Below are 24,480 nucleotides of genomic sequence, written 5' to 3'. Positions count from 1 at the left end.
GAATACAGCCCGCAAATAAGCATGTAGTTATAGTATAACTACGGGGTACAAGGAGTGTAGTTATAGTATAACTACGGGGTACAAGGAGTGAATTTAAACTTTAACTAGAGGGTAACAAGATCTGTAGTTATAGTATAACTACGGGGTACAAGGAGTGTAGTTATAGTATAACTACGGGGTTTAAGGAGTGTAGTTATAGTATAACTATGGGGTTTAAGGAGTGTAGTTATGTGTAGGGTAGTTACACTCCTTAAACCCCGTAGTTATACTATAACTACACTCCTTGTACCCCGTAGTTACACTATAAGTACAGTGTGGTACCCCGTAATTAGCCTATCAGTACAGAATTGGTCCCCTGCTTCAGAATACAGCCCGCGACCCCGTAGTTACCCTGTGAGTACAGTGTGGTACCCCATAATTAGGCTATAAGTACAGAATTGGTCCCCTGCTTCAGAATACAGCCCACGACCCCATAGTTACCCTGTAAGTACAGTGTGCTGAGTGTGGTACCCCGTAGTTATATATATATATATTTATATATATAAATTCACTCCTTGTACCCCTTAGTTATACTATAACTACACTCCTTCTACCCCGTAGTTATACTATAACTACACTCCTTAAACCCCGTAGTTATACTATAAGTACACTCCTTAAACCCCGTAGTTATACTATAACTACACTCCTTGTACCCCGTAGTTATACTATAACTACACTCCTTAAACCCCGTAGTTATACTATAACTACACTCCTTGTACCCCGTAGTTATACTATAACTACACTCCTTAACCCCGTAGTTATACTATAACTACACTCCTTAAACCCCGTAGTTATACTATAACTACACTCCTTGTACCCCGTAGTTATACTATAACTACATGCTTATTTGCGGGCTGTATTCTAAAGCGTTACCTAAAATGAATTTAAATTGCATTGTAATGATCCATAATTAAAATAAACAGATTAATTTACTTCCATTATCTTTTATTAACAAAGCAAATGGAAGAGATGTGTCAACTGGAAGGTTACATTTGCCAACATATTTCCCAGCATTGCAAAGAACCAACAGGAAAATAAACAAGTGTTCCAGTTGTGTCATCCTATAGTAAATGAACTCCACTTCAGCATTATTCTGAATGCATTCAATAATCTGAGAAACTGTCAATTGTCGAAACAACAATATTTTGTTTTCAAAACCTGTTTCAACCGAGTTGCCTAAACCGCAATTTTTATTTCAAACAGATACGGGTGGATTGGCTCAAGTATGCAATGACCTGGTGTGCACTGGTGATGTATTACCAATAAACGACCAGGAGGGGGAAGTAAACACACGCCCCCACGCAGGCACGCACGCACGCACACGCGCACACACACACACTGATTGATTGAATATCAGATAGCCTGATATTCAGACTGAATCGTCAACTCATAAAACTAATTTCCTCTTCAAGAACAGCCAAATCCACAACTGTTTTGTGGGCGTGGCTTCGAAGCTCTGCAGCCAGGCTAGGTATCAGAACTAAAGCCGGAACATAATACTGTAGCCTACTGTAAAACATGCTGGAACCACTCAACTAGGCATGTCGGTGTAGCATGGCATAGAGTCACACAACATGTAAATTAGGTTGATCCTATATATATTTGTTTTAATTAGATAATAATGAAACTTGAACCCAACACCCCAAGTTTTACTCACCGGAGTTTCTTGAACGTTCAGGCAGTCTGTGGTGCCGGTGTTCTGGACTGTACAGCAGGTCTCCTAGCAACGAGCGACGCACCTATCAAAGCAAGCTGGCTACTTAATAATTAAAATACCATGGCAACGTTCAACAACAGGACGCTTTCATTGATTCATATGCGTCTATGACGTAATTTGACCCAGTGTAAGAAGAATTTGTGCATGAATGACATCACTGGTCCACAAATTAAATCAACTCTATAACTGTCAAACTACATGAATGCCTGCAAAACTGTTGCCTATATATATAGGCAACAGTTTTGCAGGCATTCATGTAGTTTGACAGTATATATATATATATATATACATATAGGCAACAGTTTTGCAGGCATTCATTTAGTTTGACAGTATATATATATATATATATATATAATCTATATAAAATTCCTGTTTGCTTCTAAAGGTTCCTTGATGTTTAAATATCAAAACACACTCACAGGTTTCATACATAGAGTATTTAATCAAAACAATTAAATATGACAACCGAATAAAAAGGCTCAACTTAGGACCAGGATCAGATGTGTTAAGACAAAAAAGGTCTCGACATACAATTTGACTTCTAAAAGTGACACGATTTCATAATCAGGCAAAAAAAAACAAGCACATTAATATACTGTGAAACCAAAACATCACTGTTCATTTCCTTTTGAATATGATATGCAGCCAACTGTAGAGGTGTAGGGTTTACAGGTTTGTTTTTTCAACTGTAGAGGTGTAGGGTTTACAGGTTTGTTTTAACTGTTATAGAGGTGTAGGGTTTACAGGGTTGTTTTTTGTGGGTAATCCCTTACATGGGAAATGGGCACTCATGGGGTCACAACTCAACCGCAGAACCAACTCATCTCTGTAAACGTCTAAATATCCCTTTAGAAAATTTACAAAGAAAAAAAATGCGAGAGGGGGTCAGATAGCGACATGAATACATTCTGGGAAGGCCAGAGGTATCATAGTGGATCTATGGAAAGAGACTCGCTGTCAATGCGTGACAACAGAAAATGATTGCACAGAAATTTTAAAATTGCTTAGTTATTGCTATCCACTGAATATGAACATTTTCAAATGACAAGGAGGGGGGAACAATAGTTGTTTATAGGCAGGAGGGGAAATAAATAATGCTACATGTACATCGAGCTACTCGTTACCTATATGGAGCCATGAGTGTTCCTGTATGAGTTTTCCCCCTTTAGTTCAATTGGTGGGTTGTGCTTAAAGTGCCCGTCTGCTTACCCAATCCCCACACAGGCCTTTTGGTCCTGTCAGCTCCAAACTGATCAGTTCTGCATATTTTGTGTTCTTGGCATAATGTCAGAGGTATACACACACATACAAACCATACATGTACGCATCACAATCACACCTTACAGTATCAATGTAGACAGACATGGGCTAAATCGCCCTCAACGTTTTTTTGTTTTTGTTTTAACTTTTAATGTTAAGATTTCTTCTTTGATTTACTTGTTTTCAGCACCATCAGGAAAGGCACAGTCTATTAAGGACGACTCTGTCCGGGGGTGAACTTTCAGCCCTCCTCCCACGAATAATGCAAAAGCCAAAAACAGACCGACGCGAGTGGGCGAGATTTGGACGTGCACTGTACAGTATAATAGCCTATAGGCATCGGAAAATGTAATATGCCCCCATCAGAAGGCGCACGCCCCCAATCAAAGTGATTCACTTCCTTGGCGAGCTTTCAAGAGATGATCAAAACAAAATTCATAGTAGAGGGAAAGTCTTCACAGGTCCATAGTTCAGTGAATAAAAGAACGAAGTGGAGGAGGGATGAAAGTTCACCAGTTCACTACATGACAAAAACAACACCCCCACCCCTCCCCACCCCCCAAGAAGAAGAAAAAGAAATCCACACAGTAGGTCAGTGCAGCAAACGCATCAGCTTTGCTCTCACATAAGTAAACCTAATGTATTATCAAATTTGGATAATTATTATTAGACTAGTAAGATCGTTAATGTCATAGTTAATTACAGCCACTATGGTTCTGTCCCATAAGGATTTTTGTTAGAAAAAATAAGTGTGTGCAATACATTAATATCTTTAAATATAAATATATCTCCTTTTTCAGAATTAAAATGCGCGTAACGTGTGACAATACTGTACCACAAGGAGCGAGTCAGGAACAAACTGCTAGTTAATGAATGGTTAAGTTTGTCTCGGACCCCAGGAGGACTAGCTGTCGTCTAGCCAATGGAGATCCTTTAAATAAACAGGGAGTATTTGTTAGGTAGGGTGACGCCCACTAACCTGGTAACCAACGGTAACGTAATCATGAAGTAATGATGCATTCACTAGTAATAAAAGGGAAGTAATCATTAGCTACTGGTTCATTAACATGGCAACTAATAGTCTGTTCTCATTAAGTACGTGATTCAGAGTCATTCGGGAACTCCCTGTTAACCATTTGTTAACGAGCGTGTTCGCTCCTGACTCGTTCCTTATTAACTCCGCACGTTTTTGTGCTACAGCATTGTTGCAAAGCGTCACCAAAATGCGTTTGAATGGTGTGAGAGAAAAAGGCATCTGATGTCCAGCGCTGTAAGACCGCCAAGGCCATTATTCTCATATATCAATGCCCTGCCTGAGGCTCTAGAGCTCAATTCCGTGGCAATATGAGTGGAGAGGATTCCCATACTAAGGCTGTATAGACATTCAATATTATTTTACGCAAGCAAGAGTACACAGCTAGCTACACACTAGCACCACAATGTTAAACATGCCCGCAACTAGCATTACTGTTCTTCAAGTAAAATCAAATGCTGGTAATGTCTGACATCAGGAAACTGCTTAGCTTCGACTTTCCACAAAAAACACTTTGGGGGGGCAGAAACTCTACGGATGCTCTTCTGTTTAAAGTCCTATCGCCAGATTGCAGCATACAAACATCTCAAGTCTTGGGCAGAGAGAGTCAGTTGTAAATCTAGTTTAAAAGTAATTTAATGGTCTCTTTGCCAAGACTCCCAACACACGTCTCTCATCACCTTGTGTCTGTTCAACCTGCATCTTCTTAAGTGCAGTTAAATACCATATCCTCATAGTCTCTCTGTATGAATATATAACCTATGTATTTTTGATGTATTAAATAAATGCTTTATTCTAATAGATGTGGACTTATAGCAGCTAGTTTGGTTCTGATGACGTGGCGAGCGCAGTAAGCGAAGTGCGGAGCCCGCCGGTTCGATGCCCCCGCTTATGCTTTAAGGCTGTGAGAGCAGGGAACAAGCCACAATGCCCTCACCCCCCCCCCACCCCACCCCGCACCCAGCCCTGACCCCCAGGCCAGGGCATACGACCCCCGGGCTTCCTCCCCCCTCTCACCCCCCCACCAGGCACGTTGGTTTGGTCCAAGTGGAACGAGACGAAGCCTGAAGGCTTCATCTACTACAGTATACTGCACTGTGTGAGGCCATGAAAAGACAATGCCCTCTAGGGCTGGGCATCGACAAAATATCCACACCGCAACAGTTTTTTTGGCATCGACGACTGTTTTTAAAAGGCATCGAAAGGCGTTGGTAAGCTTCACAACGTTGAATTCTTACAAGGAGACATCTACGTTTTTTTTTCTTTATTTCTCAAAAAAAATTACCAAGAGGAATTGAGCACGGTTATGATTCTGGGTTTGGTAAGCCAACAGTATGTACAAACGTAGCACAGAATGTTATTTTCTTTATTGCATAATAATGAACTATTCCCCCAAAATAATTTGAGATATTTAAAAAAAAAGTACTGTTTTGGAAATGTGTTGAATTTCAAGTACTGAAACCGGTTAACGGTGTCGAAACATTGCCAGCGATACCCAGCCCTCAAACCCCTACGAAAACAAACGCATGAGAACTAAGGTGATTAAAAATCGTTGAAATCTGACTGGCTTTTGACTGGAACAGTGCAAACAGCGAAGTCCTACCAGTGCACCATGTGAGGACACGTCTCCACCTTCACTTGGGTCAGATGTACGCCTACTCGCAAAAATTCACATTTTACATTTTGTGCTGTCCAAGCGCACTCCGCCGCGTCGGGGGCAGCAGAAGATTTCTTACAGTTATGCTTCAATGAGATTCTGAGACCGTTTTTCACTAAAATGCGTCAACAAGAGGCACCCAAACCAACATACGATTTAAAACCTTCCCGTCTTCCTATCGATTTCGCTCTCTAACCAAAAGATCAGGCACTTTTTCCGTAACCGCATCCCATCCTCCAAACGCCATCAGACCGCCGCCGATCACCGATCTATACGTCAAGTCTGTGGCGTCGATCCTTCTTGCTCACAAGAACATCAAATACTGAACATTCCTGAATCCAAATTCAATCATAACAGACCCCTTCCCTCCCCCATGGGGAAGAACCATCTTAGCGTACAAATACTCATCGGAAACGTTCACCGTGGAACCTGCTCTCTCTGCATTAACACCTTATTGCACTGAACAAGTCCATGACAACGTAATTGGTCAGTTCCTTATGTAAAAACTGGGAAGTAAAACAAAATAAGAAGTTGTCCGTGGTCAATAAAAGATAAAAACCGTCCACTGTGCTCTATTGCTGAAAACATGAATGTTATTTAAGTTACAAAAAAAAAAAAAAAAAAAAAAAAATCTCATAAATAGCAAGAGGAATAAAACACACACAAGGAAAGTTTGGTATAACACTCTGTACCAAGCTGAACTCTAAGCGAGAGAGTTTTGAAAATGTCCGTTAACGTGGCCATGGCGTAGTTTTCTAAACAGTCCTCTAAATGCATCCTCGCCTCTCGATGAGGCGGCGAGCGTCGACACGATCCCTCCAACAATGGCTGCATGTGGCTTTGTATTCAAAAAACAATATCGAGGTTTCATTCAGTGTTTGTATTGGTAGAGTGCAGAGTTACGCTTCTTACTGTCTGGCTGTACGACTGTTGAGAGTAACCGTTGGCTTAAAGGGAGAGAGAAGAAGAAGAGTTAACCGGTAAGGCAGCGTGCCGTTTTGAGAAAAAGGGCGAGGCTGTGTTTTTACGAAGCCTTCTCGACTTAAACAGGTGACGCCATGGGCGATCACGTTTGCTGAACAGACAAAAAAAACACACGTACGTACAAGTATCGTATCAAGACAAGCCGAAACAAACAAACAAACATGTAAAACCGTCTACGATATAGACCAGCAAGTTTAGGCTCACGAGGTTGCAGCACAAATTAGAAGCTCACTGGTGCCGCTTGGCCCGCGCCCCCATGCACCAAGAACTCATCGGTATTCTATCATCCCTGTGACGTCTCTACGCTCGGTGGTTCTGACGATAGACGAAGAAAAGAGAAAGGGCGAAAAGATAAAACTCGAGAGCTGCTGTCAAGACTGTAAGGCGAGGACGTGACGTGCGAGCCCGGCGAGCGTTAAAATGGAGACACGGAATCCATTGTGATTTAAAATACAGTGGAGGAGAGGAGGAGGAGGAGGAGGGGGGAGAGAGAGGGGGACGCACGGGTGGCGGGAGGGAGCACAGAGACGAATGGCTGGTTTCAAATTGCATAATGTGGCTGTACTCCTCTCTGGCTTAGGATATCCTTTGGGGCAGGCGGGGGGGTCGTCCTCGTGTTTCAGTGAGCCAAGCTGCACCAGCGGGGGGCGCCCTCTGCGTGGTAAAAGGCCAAGGCTGCTGATCTAAGCGGGGGACACAACCGAGGCTGGGCTTGAGTCGGCTGGGGTCGCACGTCGCCGAGGGGTGGAGGAGCGCTCAGGCGAAGTACATGGTCCTCAGTGTGTCGTGGTGGATCTGGACAGCCTTGGCCAGCGCCTGCGGGTCCCTGCCGTTACTCTGCCCTGAGACGTGGCTGCCCTCCGCACTGTGTCAGAGGGGGGGGGGAGTAAAGAGAGGGGAATAAGGCACTATAAAACACTCCGCTACACCTGGGTACTGTGAAACTTCATCATGGTGTGGTTAAAAAAAAATGATACAAATTAATTATGTTCTTGGGCAGTATCAAATCAATTAATAGCTTACAAATGTGGGTTAGTCATCTTGTAGTTTGCATTGACTGCTGCTATATAGCGATGTATGGTGATATATAGTATAATAACCATAAAATGCTAAATTGTTTTATGATTTTTTTTTTTTATAAATTAACATTACTGTATTTTCTATTGTAGAGTTGGCTGATCAACTAGGGAGTCCCTTTTTACTGTATGCCATCTCCATTCATTTGAGTGGGACTGCACAGAATCTGTACTTGTTAAACATTAAAGATCATGCTCTACTATTATTTCCAGAGCTCTCAAAGTTGTCGTCACTATCGGACAGCTTTGAGAGAGAAATATTGTTATGCGAAGATGACAAAAAAAACCTAATGAGATATTTTATTCCAACAGTGGATGTTAGTGTTGCCAAAGCGTCACAACACATGATTCCCAGTGATAACGAGTCGAGGCATTGGCTTCTAATTGGCTTTCAAATGTTTTCAAAAGTCTTAACGCTCACCTGTCGTGCTCTTTGTCGACCAGGTGGTAGCGGGCGCGGAAGGCCACCAGGTGGGCGTAGTAGGCGGGCGCCGGGATGGAGACGGAGCGCGTGCAGCGGACGTAGGTGTGGCACAGCTGGTAGGTGAGCAGCTGGAACTCGTCGGCGGTGAAGCAGTTGTCGTCCCACAGGACGTGGTAATGGGAGGGCCGGCTCGTACCCTGGAAAAGGCAAGGCGAGTCAGTCGCACCTCGGGGAGGAGAGCACGCAGGCTCCGTGGAGACAATACAAAACAGATCAAACTGGCTGCAGCAGACGAGCAACTGTAACGGAAAGGTCACGGGTTTGATTTCTGCAAAAGATGTACCGGTAGGTGCTGTGTCCCTGAGCAAGACGCACTATTCCTACTCACGCACTTGTTGCGAGTAGCTCTTGAAAAGAGCAACAGTTAAATGGCTAAAATGCTAATGTTAAGTAGGGCTATTTTGTCACCAAATTAGGCTACAATAGTTGGCTGGGTCTATACATTAGGATGTAAAGCATTGTGCAGCAAGCAATAACCATAATGCACCATTTTATTTGGGCCCTGGACTATTAAATATGCTGAAATGAAAATGAGTTCAAATGGGTTTAACATTTTCTTTTGGCAAAGAGTTAGGTTATAATTTATTTATCCCCATGGGGAAATTCATCCTATGCATTTGACCCATCCTCTACTAGGAACCTTCCTACAACTAGGAGCAGTGGGGCAGCCGCAGTGCAGCGCCCGGGGACCAACTCCAGTTCTTTCGCCAGTGCCTTGGTCAGGGGCACTGACAGGAGTATTAACCCTAACATGCATGTCTTTGATGGTGGGAGCAAAACCGGAGCACCCAGAGAAAACCAACACGAACACGGGGAGAACATGCAAACTCCACACAGAAAGGACCTGGGACGGACCGGGGTTAGAACCCGGGACCTTCTTGCTTGTGAGGCAACAGTGCTAACCACTGAGCCACCGTGCGGTCCTCTGATGAGATCAGTAAAATCACTTATAGATCAATCAATAACAAAATACCTGTTAGTTGCAGCCGTGAATGTCATGTACATGTAGACTGTATTTATGTAGACCAACACAGCCTTCTTCAAACTCTTGAGTTGGTCCTAGTAGGAGGTGTACCTGTATTCCAGCGTGACTGCAGAGGTAAAAGTCAAACTCGTAGGGGTGGGTGATGTCCGTGTCCACCGTGGTGCCAGCAGGAATGTTTCCACTTCGCCCAACCTGACGGGGAGACGACATTCAATCCAGAATGGATCACTTTTAATCCACCTACCAGTACCGTGCTGTGTGCATTCAGTAATACTGTCTACAAAAAGGAAGTCCTTTGTGTTGCTCACCCGCTCGTTGCGATCAGCACAGAAGAGGCGCGTGTGGTGGCGTTTCTGCACTACGATGTAGGTAATGCCTGGCTGATACTCCTTCTCCAGCATGATACATGCCTCTCTGATAGCCAGCAGCTCATAGTACAGCACCTACGGCAGAGATATACAGCTTTTCAGAATTGGAAGCACTTTGCCAAGACCAACTAGTACAACAAACGTACATGAATTCTTAGTGAGATCGGTGCTCCTCACATTCCGTGCAAGGCATGCTATTGACAGTAAGACTACATAAATCAACCTACAATCAACATACTTATGAACCAGTAGCATTTGAGACAACTTTCAAACAAAACACTGAGGAAAAGCAGATCATAAAACAAGACTGGGGTTGTTGGCAAAGTTAGTCTCATGGATTATCTTTTTTTTTTTTTTTTTTTTTTTACAGCTATGACTCAGTCCATAAACAACATAAACTGCATTAAAAATGACTCGGCAAAAAAAGGGAAGAGAAAGAGTTGATCTACCTGTCTGAACTGGCCCTCTGAGACGCCGTCCCTGTAGAAGATGATTCTGGTGGGCTTGTAGCGGGTCGACTTGTAGAACTGGATCAGGAGCTCCCGCACCATGGAGGCCAGGTCCTGGATCACCTCCTGTCTGGGCCTCTGGACCCGCACCGTAGCACAGTACCTGCTGGGGTGGGCGTCCATACTGCCCACCACCTACAGGGGGGACAGCGGCGGCAGGCAGAAAAGGTCAGAAACATGGTTCTGCTCAGTCTATACAGACGCAATGACAACTCCGCAAAAAGGTCACAATTAACTCGTTCTCTGTGGTCTACCTGCAGAATTTGGTTTGCACTCATTTAGTGGCAGTGGCTCACATTGCAGGAAAATATGAATATAATTCAAAAGAAAAATCCTCATAATCTTTTGAATGAGATCATTCAGCCAATCACATACTACCTAGCTCAAATGAAGGAAAGAGCCTTTGGTGGCAAAGTAGCATTGGTTGATGGGAGGCCTCACCGCTGCGATAGATGGCTTCTTCCCATCTCCTGCTGGAGGGTGAGTGACATCAGCCCCGAGGAAGATGACTGGCTGCTGGAACACAGAGGGTCTGCATGGACGACAGAGAGGAGACACAACAATTAGCTTCCATCCAATCTGTCATGAAGAGAGAACGTTCAGCCGAGGCGGTCACTTTTGGACAAGCTATCCACCTTATTTATAGAATATAAATATAGTCGTGACTATATTTATAACTTTTATAACGGACTCCAGCTTCCGGTTTATAATTCGGGTCTGCAGCCGAGTACAAAGGCTGCAGAAGAAGCCTGCATGATAAACCGGACCTTGTTCCCACAATTATTTTTTACAGTGGGGCATTCAAAAATAAGGTGGATAGACAGACGCAGAGATGCTGGAGTGAGCCAGGAAAAAGACAAATATCAGAAGGGGGGGGGGGGGGGACTTTAATGCCAATAGACAGAAAAATACTCAGTAGGTCTTTGTTTATCTCTATCCACCTTCTTTTTTATTATACAACAGGTAGTTCCGGCCGAGCAATTTGATTGGACAAGAGGGATCCTACCAGTGCCGATATTTCATGATAACGCACTGGCGCTTCACTGTGTGTAGATCACTCCGCTTCACAGCTGCCCTAATCAACAAAACGCTTCACAGCTGTAGAGTAGACAGTAGTAAAGTAGACAGCCTGCAGTTAATTAGGCTGATTAGGCTACATTTTCGGCAAAGCAGAAAGCTGAGGGGACTATTTTTGTTGGCGGAGGAATAAATAGAGAAATCATATATTTTCTCAGCTTTTTGTCATTTCTTTTAATCAGCTTTGTTTAATAGAACTGTTGTATAAAAGCAATATCACACTCGAGGTCGTGCTGTTGTTGTCTAATATCGGCACTGCTGTGATTATCTTCGGCACTCGGCCTGCGACCTCGTGCCTACGACCGATATTAGCCAACAACAGCACTCCGTCTCGTGTGATATTGCTTAAATGCCCCGCTGTAAAATAATTATGGGTGCGAGGTCCGGTCTAGAACGTGACTTGATTGTTGCGCCTGGCGATTTTCCTCGTTAAAACGACGACGCTGTTAAAAGGTTGCTTGTCACAATAAATAACACTCGTTTGACGACTTATTTGAGGGAATGTAATAATTGTATCCATCACATCTGCTATTTCTGTTGCTCTTTGAACAACTCGGGGTATTTATCGCCGAGATTTTTGCCAAGCTGGACGTGATTTGCTCCGTTCGCCTGCAGCTGTCGTTTACAGACGGGCTAAGTTGTGTCTGTGTCAGCTACGTAATGGAGGGGAGGGGGCTGGGAGGATTACACCAGAAGAAGCACCCATATTTCACGTAAGGCATCATGGCATCTAGAAATAAGGTGGATAGTATTTTTTGCTATGTTGCGGTTTTACCGTTGGTGAGGCACCAGGATGTTGTTGATGCCTCCCAGTTTGACGTTGATTTTGAGGCAGAGGTTGGAGAGGGTCTGAGGGGACGTCTTCACCACGTTCTTCACCTGGACACACTGAGTGGCCATGCCCAGCAGGGTGTCTCCCACCCGCTTCACCTCAGCTGTGGGACAAACAGAGTGGACACTTTACCTTCATGTTGCTGTATAGCCACACTCCTTCAATTTTGCAGTCATAATTTTTGCATACTGTAAAGTGTAAAGAATGACATGCCTAACAAAAAACACCTTTTATGCCTCAAGTAATCACAGGGTAATCAGTAAGATTAGAAATGTCTATATTGTAGCTTGCTTTCACTTAGAAATTATTATTATTATTATTATTATTATTATACCATAGACAGGTGTCTTGCCAGGCAGGATTACAATGATGAGCTGCAGCCCGGCGTAGGTGTTCTTCAGGTGCCTGAACATGGGCTCCACGCTGTCGGCTCCCTGGGCGTATTTACAGAAGCACGGCTGGCCCTGGATGGGCATCCCAGCATCCTTTGAGATCTTTCGCAGCTGGTCAGTGAAACCCCTGGGAGGAGAAGCCGAGGAGAAGAAGACAATAGAAAAAGACAGAATAAGGATCATGAGAAATCGGCAAGACAACCCCAATGCAAACGAAAGTCTCAGGGCTTGAAATCAGCACCACCAGCAAATTGTGGTTTATTGTGTGCTTATTGTGGTTGTAGGATACTAAGGCCCTAATAAATGACTGATTATTCAAACAAGTAGCACGCGCTGACAAAGGATGCAACAAATGTGTGACGACAAATTTGAAATTGTTTTCATAAGCTCCTTGTGTCACATCTTTCGTCTCACTTCAGTGTTTTATCACTTCACAAATAAGCTGAACCCCAAACAGTGACATGATGTTTTGTGTGTGAACTCACTTGAGGATCTCTTCGCGACACTGCCTCTGGGTGGCGAAGCAGGCGATGGCCCACATCTTGATCTCCACCCCTGTGTGGAACTGCTTCCCCCGCATGTCCCACACGCCGTGGCTGGGCGTGGCCACCGTGCGGTTCTGCAACGACAGTGCAGGGTTGATCTGCTGGGGCTGGCAGTCACACACGCACATACATGGACACATAGACACTGAGTGGGTTCAGAAGGTAGGGGCAGACGCTGGGCTGATCATCGATGCACATGTGGTGAGTGATCAATCAGCTAGTAATAATAATATCAATAATATCAGAGATCAATTCATCCTAAGTTTGCTCTATGCAAGTTTCTGATTGGGTTGAGCAGATATACACAGTTACATACAGTATGTGGTACAAAAATAATTGGTTATTCTTAATGTCAAACAATCTGGCAAAACAGTAATTTTAAACAAAGCACATGACACTCAACGGGCTCTCTCTAAACAGCATGCATACATGATACAGATAAGCCCCAAACGCACTGGGAGCATTAGGCGCTCGCGTTTTGAAGTCCACCCATTGTTTTAAACGGCCGGACGCGCCCGTACTCCGAACCTGTTTCGATTTTGGAGCGTCAAATGAGGTTCCAGCAGTGACCATAGCGCTCTGAGCTCCCACCCTCCCTCTCTGCCCACTTTCATCCCAGTCCGTCTCTCGCTATGCTCCTCAAACAAATCACACGGCAGTTTAAATACAGCAAGCATATAAATACACTACACTATAGCAAGACTGTCTGAACAAAGTGAGAATAATGTTCTAAACGCATCGGCTAGCAAAACTAGCCTGGGTAAACCCAGCCTCCACGTGACCTGCTCTCAGACCTGCTCTCAGTCACTACCTTGTGACTGTAAGCAGGGTAAGCCTGAGAGCAGGTCACAGCTATAGTCTATCCCTGTTTTGGACAGAATGGACTGCATCATTTTCTCCCGCAGCGCTGCCTTTTTTTTCTCCCCCTCTGCACGGCAGACAGGTAGGATGATCCAACAGCCTCTGAATGATGGGCTCAAAACTAAGGTATAACACGCTTTTTTTTTCCATCGGTCATTGTGCCTGCCTACATATAAATTAGTGGCCTTTGCCCCCAAATACTGATGGTTCTGTCATTCTGTGGTGTATAGGTTTCAGATCTGATACTTGCAGTACACTATAGGGGCAGAAATTGACAGGCAGAAATTGTCAAGTTTAGCTCCCAATGCGTTTGGGGCTTTACTGTATAAAAGCAAAAAGATGAAGACACACAAGTCAAGGTTCAGACAGACAGACAGACAGACAGACAGACAGACAGACAGAAAGAAAGAAAGAAAGAAAGAAAGAAAGAAAGAAAGAAAGAAGTTTAGAGTGAAGGCAAACCAAGTGAAAGAAAAAGAAGCTACAGATACTAATCACAGGGATTCCCCCAGAACAGATGTTAGGCTCAGTCAGAGATAACGGGGCTGTGAGCGAGGCCACATGCTCATTGGCAGATTTATGACCTATTGATGACGGAGTGATGCAAAATATCTCATTAAGCCCCGCCTTCATACAATGCCAATTTCAGAATGGCTGTTTGAAAGCAGTAGCACAACTACATAATCGATCTGGGTTTCCCCCTGTTGGCACAGAAGTAACAGCCACCTAAAATCCATGTTAAAAATGTTAAGATTCCTTTTAAATCTAGCTTAGCTTAGAGGTAAATTAGCTCCGGCTGTCCCCTAGGCCTGTAAGAAACTGGGGGAAACCCTGCCAAAAACACAAACGCAAATACACACAAACACAGGTACACACACGCACGCACGCACACACACACACACACGCACGTATGGAGGGTGATTTAAAGGAAAGGTACCATAAAGTGTTCAGAGCTCACCCTGCCGCCATATTGCAGCATGGGGGCGGGCAGGACGCGGCCCGTCACCTGAGCCATCTCATCGCGCACGCGGAACTGGAACTCCTGGACGAAGGGGTCGGCCTCGTAGTTCGCACTCCGCACCTGAGAGAAGCCAAAACAATCATTTTGATTGGCTAAGGACTTTTTGGGTGCTAATCTACACACAATAGAACAAATGCAGACAATGTCAAGAGATGAACAGAGACCGAAGGATGGAGGACAGATAGAAAGAGTCAGGTAACAGAGGAGAAGTGAGATGTGAGTTCAAGCAGAAATCTCTCACATCGACATGTACATTTCCTCCAGTCCACATCATACTCACCAGCCTGCTGATCTCCTCCTGTCTGTCTGGGGCAGAGCGCGCTGTGGCTTTGATCATAGTAGATGTCTGGTTGTCTGTTAGCTTTTTAATACAGCGCTGTCCAGCAACGATGTTGCACACCTAAATGGAATTTACAGGAATGCAGGTTTATACAGCTTTTCTTTTCTTCTTCTTAATTTTTTGCCTGATTTCTCCAATTGTACTTGGCCAATTTCCCCCCTGCTGCCCCGGTCGCTGCTCCACCCTCTGCCCGATCTGGGGAGAGCCGTAGACTAGCACCATGCTTCCTCCGACACATGCGCAGTTGCCAGCCGCTTCTTTTCACCTGACAGCGGGGAGCTTCACCGGCAGAGACGTAGCACATGGGAGGATCACCCTATTCTCACCGGTTCCCTTGCGCCCCGAACAGGCGCCCGACCGACCAGGACACATACCCCTAAATCCGGCTTCCCACCCGCAGACACAGCCAATCGTGCCTGTATGGACGACCGACCAAGCCGGAGGTAACACGGGGAGCCTGAACCTGCGACCCTCGTGTTGGTAGGCAGGGAATCTAACCGCTACACTACCCGGGCGGACGTCCTATACAGCTTTTCAAAACACAGAAGTCTATCATTAAGTAAGGAGTGACTTAGGGATTTATTGAACGGCACTGATCGTGATGTGATGGACAGGCCAGTTTTACAGGTGACTCTTACCGTTTCATCGAAAGGCAAATTTGACCGGCATTCAGGCGTTAATCTGGCCGATACCGCTGCCACTAGTTCTTACCTCCAGGGGCAGGTAGGTGTGCTTCTGCTCCTGGCCCACCTGCAGACACGGGAGGTGGGGGTACTTCAGCTGCAGACTGTACTTCTCCCTGAAGTACTGCGCCACCGTGCGTTCAACTGTCTGACCGTTCTCCAGTTGCAACGGAAACCTAGGAATTTCAGCCAAACAAGAATACGGGAGAGGTTGAATTTATTTATTTTTCGAGACGCAACTCCTCTTAAATCAAAGCAGATGACGGCTTCGAGTGAGGGCTAAACGTACGTCTGGTGGCTGGCGGGGCGTCGCGTCACATTGCAGACTCTGTACTTCCTGCGCATGGTTCCACAGTGCGTCACCTCCACTTTAAGACCTGTATGTGAACAATGTGTATCAGCAAAAATGTCGTGTTTTAGACCGATGCTCTTATCCAGAGTGACTTACAAAGATCAACACCTGAATAGGCCGCAATAATTCCTAGATCTAGATTCCTAGAACATTCATCTGTACTCCTTTATAGATGAAAATAAACGTACATCTAACACTCAACAGTCTATACAGGGATGGGCAACTTTGATGATAGAGAGAGCCACAAAAAATGTCCTCGTTACCAGAGGGCCAGATTGTGACCGTGCACTTCCACCAGTAGCCTACTGTAACACCATCACTCTCAATTATAGCTACTCATTTGATGAAAAGGACTGGTAATCAAAGTTTATTACACCAACATTTATATTTTTCATATTGAAATTGACTAATTCTTCCATTCAGATGACACCAGAAACTTTGCTCTAGCTTTAAAACAGCCCGCTACAGCAATTTGATGGGGGTACATCACCCAAATATGTCATATTAATCAGATTAGTAATGTTGCAGGTGCAATGTGCATCCTGGATATAGTTTGTCACAATAGCGTTAGCTCAAATGCTAACGTAAAACAGTATGTGGATCTAACCTAACCTAACCAAAAACGTCGACTTTTTTTGGGGGGGTGGGGGAGGATTGACCCAGGGGCCACACTGAGTGAGGTCGGGGGCCGCCAGGTGCCCACCCCTGGTCTATAACAACATCAAATGTTGACAGGAGCTTCCTGAACAACAATTCGCACAAAGCAATAAAAGCCTGCACCCGCAATGTGGCGAAAACAAGCAGAGACTGGCAAACGTCAGCGACACCACGTACCTTTGATCTCTTTGGTGAACTTGACCCTGTGGGAGTCCGTGAGGGGGCGGGGCTGCTCGTCGATGTTGTGGATGTCCAGTACCTCGCACATGAACTGGATGACTTGCTGGGCTTTGTAAAAGGCTGTGGCCGACACTGAAAAGGTAGAGAGAGACAAGAGATCACACTGTAAAAAATAAAATGCACAAAGCAGGCTTATTTGGAGCAATGCAACAGATGAATTGCTCTTTGAGGTCAAATCTGAATTTAGAAATTATTCAAACTAACTTTCAGGACCAAATGCTGCAACAATCCTCATACTTGGGAAAAAATTTGACGTGACAAAACTCAAGTGTGAACAGATGCAGAGACCCAGAGGCGTTATGCGTTGGCCACCAGCAGCCCATAGCAATGAATATGAATAGGAGAAGCAATTTAATTTGACTTTGATTTATTCGTCTGCATTATATAAGACCCTAGATATGATGAGAAGGAAGATCCTGATCCTATGTTTTACTGCCACCAGGGTTATCATGTCCCCACCTCTGGATGGCAATAACCACCACTTCAAAACCAGAAACATTTTCTCAAACAGGATAACCTTCACAAAATATCTCCAAAGTGGAGTGGGGTTTGGTGTGCTCCGTCCCGGGCGAAACACACACGTATTTGGGTTATTCGTGTCAACGTTGGTTTAGAACTGGTTACTCACCATCAATGTTGAGCATCATCTTCCACATGGCTGGCCGTACTGACTGATGAAAACCAAACCAAACCTCCCGCCCTCCACCTAGCGGGTGGTCATAGCCCTCTGGGGAGGAGAAGAAGGAACGTCCCACTGGGGTGTACCTGGCAGGGGGGGGAAAGGGAGCACACAGGTAGGGCACAGTGCAGCAATAACTCTGTAGGGTTGGGGGTTCCAATCCCTGGCGGTGTAGGACTAACTCTGTAGGGTTGGAGGTTCCATTCCCTGTGGAGCTCAGTGGGTAGAGCAAAACACAAACACCGTGAGGGGTAGAGGTCCGACTCCCACCGGGACTACCTGTGCTCAAAAAGGCATGCAGTCATTTTACTGAGAGCCGTTTACAGTAGGATACTGTCTTTCAACCCATACATGTATGTATGCTGTGTCCCACTATGGCCACTAATACTACAACTACAAATATATTCACTTGTGGTACTGTAGGGCACTTGTGGTACTGGAGGGCACTTGGGATAAAAGTGTCCACCAAATTGCGCTTTGTATGCTATGAATTCTGGCTCCGCTGGCCAGTGACACTTAGGAATAGTCTAGGTGACAACCAAGTATAGTTTGGTGACAAGCTGGAGAGACAGTTGACGGTCGGAGAGATGGCACCCGGTACGGGATGGGTTTAGCACCCCAGCCTGGCTCTCTCGTGAGGGAGAAATCCACAAACGCTACGGATTAGCCTCCTGAAAATCTGTGTAAAGATCGGCCCGGCCTGGGGTCCTTCAGGCTAGAGCGAGGTGCTCGGCGCAGGCGAATGACGTGCAGCACACAGGCCTTCTTGAGGCATCCTCTCTGCACATGGTACGGCAGGGTAGGATTGCCTTTTTACCAAGGGAGGGTCTGGTGAGACGAAGGACGAGCGCGGCCTGGACGCACCCACAGGGCCTTAGACCTCCATGCACTGAAGGGTCTTTCATTACTGCGGTGTAGCACTAGCTCTATTGCAGCGGATTGGGCATGCTACCCTTCCGCGGGCAACGTTGCAGACAGAGTAGGAAGGCTGATCCGTGAGCGGCTGCTTCTGGGACGCGGGTCGGGGTCTTAATCGGCCTCGGCTGGGTCTACTGGGCGAGGGTGTATGATGTTGACAGACCCGAAACACCTTACGACCCCAGCTAACATCACTGATGACGCGTCCCAGCGCATTGCTGTAGCATGTATACTGAAACCTATGTGACAACAGTGTGGTCGAAATGTTGCATAATAAATAAATGCGAGCTATACCTCTTTTTCCTGTCTTGGATCATATTTCGTGGCCAGAGAACTAATCAACAGAAAATACTCCTCTCATGCTTAATTCAGTAGTATTTAGGGATGTTCATCAATTATCGAAAATCGATAATTGATCGTTAAGGATTGGAATCGATCCTGTGGCATTTGGATCGATTTTTTAATTATTAAAAAAAAAAAAAAAAAAAAAAAAAAAAATTTGGACTAGGTTTGGGTGGAATTCGTTCCTCCTCGCCCCACTCCATTGCACAGCCGACTAACGTGAGGTGGAGCTTCATATAGTCTCTAGTTTTCTGGCTGGGCACGGGCCTTTGTGCCAACAAAACTGTTTTAAACATGGGAAATTCACATCGGTTAATTTTCACCGATTATCGATTTTGGAAAATTTTCTAAATGAACATCCCTAGTAGTATTATAGATTGTAAATCTTCTCTGAATCAGGCCTGTCACCTTACTGACACTGAAAATCGGTATAGATAAACTACATACGGTAATCCCCAATGTCCTGGACCTGGTAAAAAAAAAATCTATCCCCTTTTAGTGAAGCATAATCTAAGTTCTTATCAGGGCAAAGACAAAGGCAGGTGATCTCATCTGGAATGATTATGGAATCTTTTAGCACAAAATGCAGCTGCATGATAATCCAGATTATTTTTGCTGGATATTTTAATGACAATTAATCAATGTTGCCGATTATGTGCCTTCTGGTTTTTCCCTGGGATTCTGGGTCAAAATATTGGACTCGTCCTCTAAGGCCTACAAAGTAACCCTGCAGCCGGAGGCAGAACTCACCATCTTCGGCTGCTCGGAGGCTTCTCTGCACTTCCCTACTGCTGTGCAACAATCTCTGACACTGGGGGACAACTGTCGCCAAAAGACTCATTCAGAAGGAATGGAAGTCCTCTCCTCTTCACCTTCTTTTCAGGTGTGGCTGATGGGACATGATCTCCGTTATACAGATGGAAGCTAAATGGGCGTAGCTCAGAAGCTAGGGCAGGGAACTCACTTCATGGAGGGCAGGTGGCGCAGGACCACGTCCACGGCGTGAACAGGGTTGGTGCTGAGGGGTTTGTCCAGGTCCAGGGGTTCAGGGACGCCGCGGCCCGTCAGCACCTCGTGCAGCATGTGCCAGCTGACCAGAGACACAAACTTGATGGAGACTTTGAAGGGGCGGTCCTTCCCACCCTCCCCTGGCAACGTGACGTCCAGATCCACCTGAAGAGGAAAAGGATGCAAAGCATATTGCCTTCAAACCCTGAAGCATACAACTATATGTTTTGTGCACCTTATTTGAGTTCTTTTAGGGTTTCCCATAAAAAGGCTTGAATTGAGCACGCTGCTCAAGAAGGATTTGACCAAAATATATATAATTATGTATAACGTTAGACCTAGTTTGTCACATTGACACACTGCACTGAGCCGAACACCTGGACTTTCTATGCCAAGCTACACTGAAATGTTACCGGTCCATAATGTAAATTTACAAGACATCACCATCACAAGGTCAAGCATGGAGTGAGTCTTACCCCGCTGGTGGCAACGGGAAGTGGGTTAGCAGTATAGAGGCTCCTCTTCCCATCGTAAACTGGCTTACGGTCCCCAAAGATGGTCACCTTGAAGTGCTGAACCATGGAGTCCACCACCTCCCTAGAAAGACCACCAGGAGAAAAGCCGTCACACCAACAACAACAACAACACTTACCCTGGGTTCACACACAACTCAAGAACACTGAGTTCAGGTAGTCAACGTATGTATTGAATAGGCCAGTTTAATTGACAATCAATTTAAATACAGATTCTATTTTTGGCATCAAGGCTCCGACTATTTTATCGCTTCCTGCAAAGCGCAGCCAACAGGCAAGTGCAGGGCGCGAACCTGCGACCCTTGTGTGTGTTGGTAGGCAGGGAATCTACCGCTACACTACCCCGGACGGCCAGCCCTGCTATTTCTACTGGTAAATATCCTCACTAGTCTAGGTCTGGACACGATCCATGTGTTGTAAAAACAGGCGTAGGCCTCGAGCAGTTCCAGCCTGTCGTGTACCTGTTGACACGGCGTGGACACTTCTCAGGCTTGATGTCCACCTCATACAGGTAGACATCGATCTTGGGGATGTCCACCTGGAAGCAGTTTGCCAGCAGCTTGATGGGCTTCCCCATGGTGCCATAGCCAGGCCGCCGTGGCAACGCGAACAGGGCTTGGGCTTGGGCTTGGGCTTGGGCTCCGGCTCCAACGGCTCCTATACATACCACACACACACACACACACACACACACACACACACACACACACACACACACACACACACACACACACAGCAAATAAATTACTTTGCAAACAATTATTACAGCACTTTGTTAACCCATTGATACCTGATGCAGCATTTGTGTGTGTATCCCTTTCTTAAAGGGATACACACACAAATGAGGGATATACACGCAAATGCTGCATCAGGTATCAATGGGTTATGAAGAAAATTAGACAACACTTGTTGTGTAATGCTGATACAGTAATTAGTGATAGATAGGATTAAGCTTATAATACTACAGCAGTGGTTCTCAAAACGTTTTTTCACGTCAAGGAGGACCCCTAAACTGACAAATGTAGACCATTTGATAAGATTTTGTCCCTGGGTCAAAGAGTTCTGCTTTTATGTTTTATTACAGAAAGTGTATGAAACTCATGACCAAAATGCTATTAGTCATACATTCTGTCATTGTGTTACTTATAGATAGAATGATAGTGAAAATAAATGATTCCCCTTTTTTCTGGGGACACCCTGGAAGCCCCTCAAGAACCGCTGGGGGTCCCCGGACCCCACTTTGAGAACCACTGTACTACAGCATCTAAGTATAATCCAAATCTGCAGTGTGAATGAGAGTACATTTCAAATGGACTCCCCTTGTCAAGCAGCAGTTTCAGATAGGAGAAGATAAGGAAACGTTCCACTCTTCATATTTCTGAATGACACACTGGCATCGTATTGTTCTTCTGAGTGTCTTTCATCCTACAAATGTTTATGTCACTATAAGTCAGGGGGTTATAGCAAAACAGCTCAGACTAACCCTAATCCAATCATCACTCGTGTTATTGAGGGGGGAGGCGTGCGTGTTGAACGTTTTCAAAGAAGCCAAGAGTTTGGAGAGGAAGACAAGCCGACTATGGAGGAAGGAAGTGGTTGATAAGGAGGAAAGAGCAGAAGAGGAGGGGCCGGGGGGGGGGGGGGGGCGGGGGGCCAAGACAGTCAAGAATGTGAAAGATCGCTCCATATTCGAGAAAAACTGACGGAACGGGACGAAAAATAGGACGCCGCCGTTTTTCCACATCAATCCGATATTATCGACTACATAAAAAGGTTACAGAGATTTGGTGACATTTGCATAAAAGGCCCGTTTCAACAGTCGGGAGATTCCTCCTGACTGGCGCGGCCTTTGTCAGACAAGAGGAGGCGTGGCCTTTGTCAGACAAGAGGAGAAGTGGGCGTGGCCTTTGTCAGACAAGAGGAGAAGTGGGCGGCGGCTGTCACGCTGCACCAATTTGCTACCAATTTTCATAAATGCCTCACTGGAAACTACTCGGCAAAACAATGACATCACACAGCTACACTCATCCCACAAATGTGAGTCAGAAGAGCCACACACTACCTACAACGGCAAAGGTGACGGGGACACACACACACACACACACACACACACACACACATGCCGCACAATGGCCAAAGTGACATACTCAAAAAGAGTTCAAACATAAAAATAGTAAGAGGTCCATTGGTTTACATTGGTAAAAACAGGCAGATTATGCAAAAATAAAATGAAATAGTCCTGCAGATTTAGCTCGCAGCAGCAAGTGCAGGGTCATGGGCTGACCGTGCCGTTGAGGAGGCATCGTTAGGAAGACTGTACTTTCAGCTTGATGCGCGTGTCCCCTGATCGCTTCCTCCCATGTGCTGTTGCCATGCCAACGGCACCCTTGTGGCTGCCATTTCTCCATGGCAACTAAAGGCATGCTGACAAGAGAAGGAAAAACAGGTGCACAAAGATTTATCTCATTTACTGTATCTCTAGCTATATAGACCTAGGAAAATATTTTAGGTCGTTTTGAACAATCACCTGAAATCCTTGATAGGAAAAAGACCAAGCGATAACTAAAATAATCGAACATTACATTTCATCGGGACCAAATGTGTGAAATGAAAAAGCTGCTCAGATTGACAACTGTTATCAGACACACAAGACAGACAGAAACTACTGCACCATGAATCACCCCCAGACACAACTGAGTAGGCAGCGGTGGAGGAAGTGATGGCCACCCACCAGCTTCCCTCATCCTACAAACGCACTGTGCGACTTAGAAGTAACATTAGTCCGACTCCGCACTGAGATGACATTCAACCCACACGCTGAACTCTGCGTCACTGCTGCTCCGGGAATCAAACACAATAAGGCGATCTGTAGTGACAAAAATAAAATATGGCCAATTTCACCTCTCAATCCACTACAATAGTAGCGATAGTTCAAACATGATATCATTATCATGCTCCGTGTGTGTCTATAATTTCAACAGCCAACCACAGCCCCAACATCATCAATAATATACAAGCAGTGATGCCTCACAAATTACCTTTGTTGCCCTGGGCAAAAGTATATTGACTTATATTCTGCCTGCCATGTTCAATTGATTGGTAATTAACACTGGCCACAGTGAACTGAACACTATTCAATAGCCAGGGTAGCCATGGCAGCAGCTGGTGTGAAAGGCGCCCCTTCAAACGGATATGAACACACACACAAGTGCCAGCCTCTCAAAGGCTTCAGGCACACACACCTGACGGGATCGCCACCTGCCTGTGACAGCCGCCAAAGGATGACGTCGGCAAAAAGCCAGTGAGGCGGGTTTGGAAGGCGCATGGCGCAAAACTGACCGGCAAAACCACCAGATAAGTTGTTATTAATTCAATTGTTCAACTGGAGCCGAGAAGGGAATTTGAGTTGCGCATCAGAGTTGAGCTGCTCTGCATCAGTGTTCATGGGGCTGGTGGTGAAACTCATGACGGCTTTCTGTGTGTCTCAACTACCATTAAAACATTGAATCTACACTAATTTAGAGTTTCATTAGCAAAATCATCAAACTTGGTGCACAGATTGTAAAGTCACTGACACGGTCTGAAAACGATGAAAGCAGAACACCTGTGGCGTTCACGTTATCCAACGCAATTTTCAGAATGGCCATCAGTTTGAAGATCCCACCTGTTGTTCCGATTTCCATTCATGAGGTCTCTGTCCGGGTGACCCGGCTCCCAGTGATCAAATCTCTGTGCAGGGTAGATACTCTGGCCGCTGTCAGCCTCACCGCTTTCCCAAGCCACACTCCCCGGCTTCGGTCGCTGATGTGGAACCGGGCCGCTTGGGGGGTCCGCTTGGCCGGAGGTCCTCCCCTTCAATCGGCTTGCCGCAACTGACAGCTCGAAGGT

The 24,480-nt window shown here is 45.4% G+C and overlaps 1 protein-coding gene across 1 annotated transcript; it reads right to left on the bottom strand.

The window, feature by feature from the left end:
• Nucleotides 1–7,446: 7,446 nt before the first annotated feature.
• ago3b (argonaute RISC catalytic component 3b) lies at nt 7,447–24,368 on the bottom strand (the record flags this gene model as incomplete). Its single annotated transcript, XM_083646716.1, has 19 exons — nt 24,257–24,368; nt 21,054–21,249; nt 20,536–20,656; nt 20,016–20,224; nt 17,741–17,877; nt 17,050–17,184; nt 16,153–16,240; nt 15,892–16,039; nt 15,121–15,240; nt 14,778–14,900; nt 12,899–13,032; nt 12,356–12,540; nt 11,965–12,124; nt 10,554–10,644; nt 10,053–10,247; nt 9,544–9,678; nt 9,326–9,427; nt 8,188–8,387; nt 7,447–7,555 (listed from the first exon to the last, which is right to left on the bottom strand). Exons 1-19 carry the CDS (start codon nt 24,273–24,275, stop codon nt 7,447–7,449), a joined length of 2,607 nt encoding a protein of 868 aa, XP_083502842.1. The 5' UTR covers nt 24,276–24,368.
• Nucleotides 24,369–24,480: the final 112 nt, after the last annotated feature.

Source organism: Poromitra crassiceps, assembly GCF_964638095.1.
Source record: "Poromitra crassiceps genome assembly, chromosome: 11".
In the NCBI taxonomy this organism is placed as follows: domain Eukaryota; kingdom Metazoa; phylum Chordata; class Actinopteri; order Beryciformes; family Melamphaidae; genus Poromitra; species Poromitra crassiceps.
Note: the sequence above shows the minus strand (reverse complement) of the source record. Positions and strands in the feature narration are given on the sequence as shown.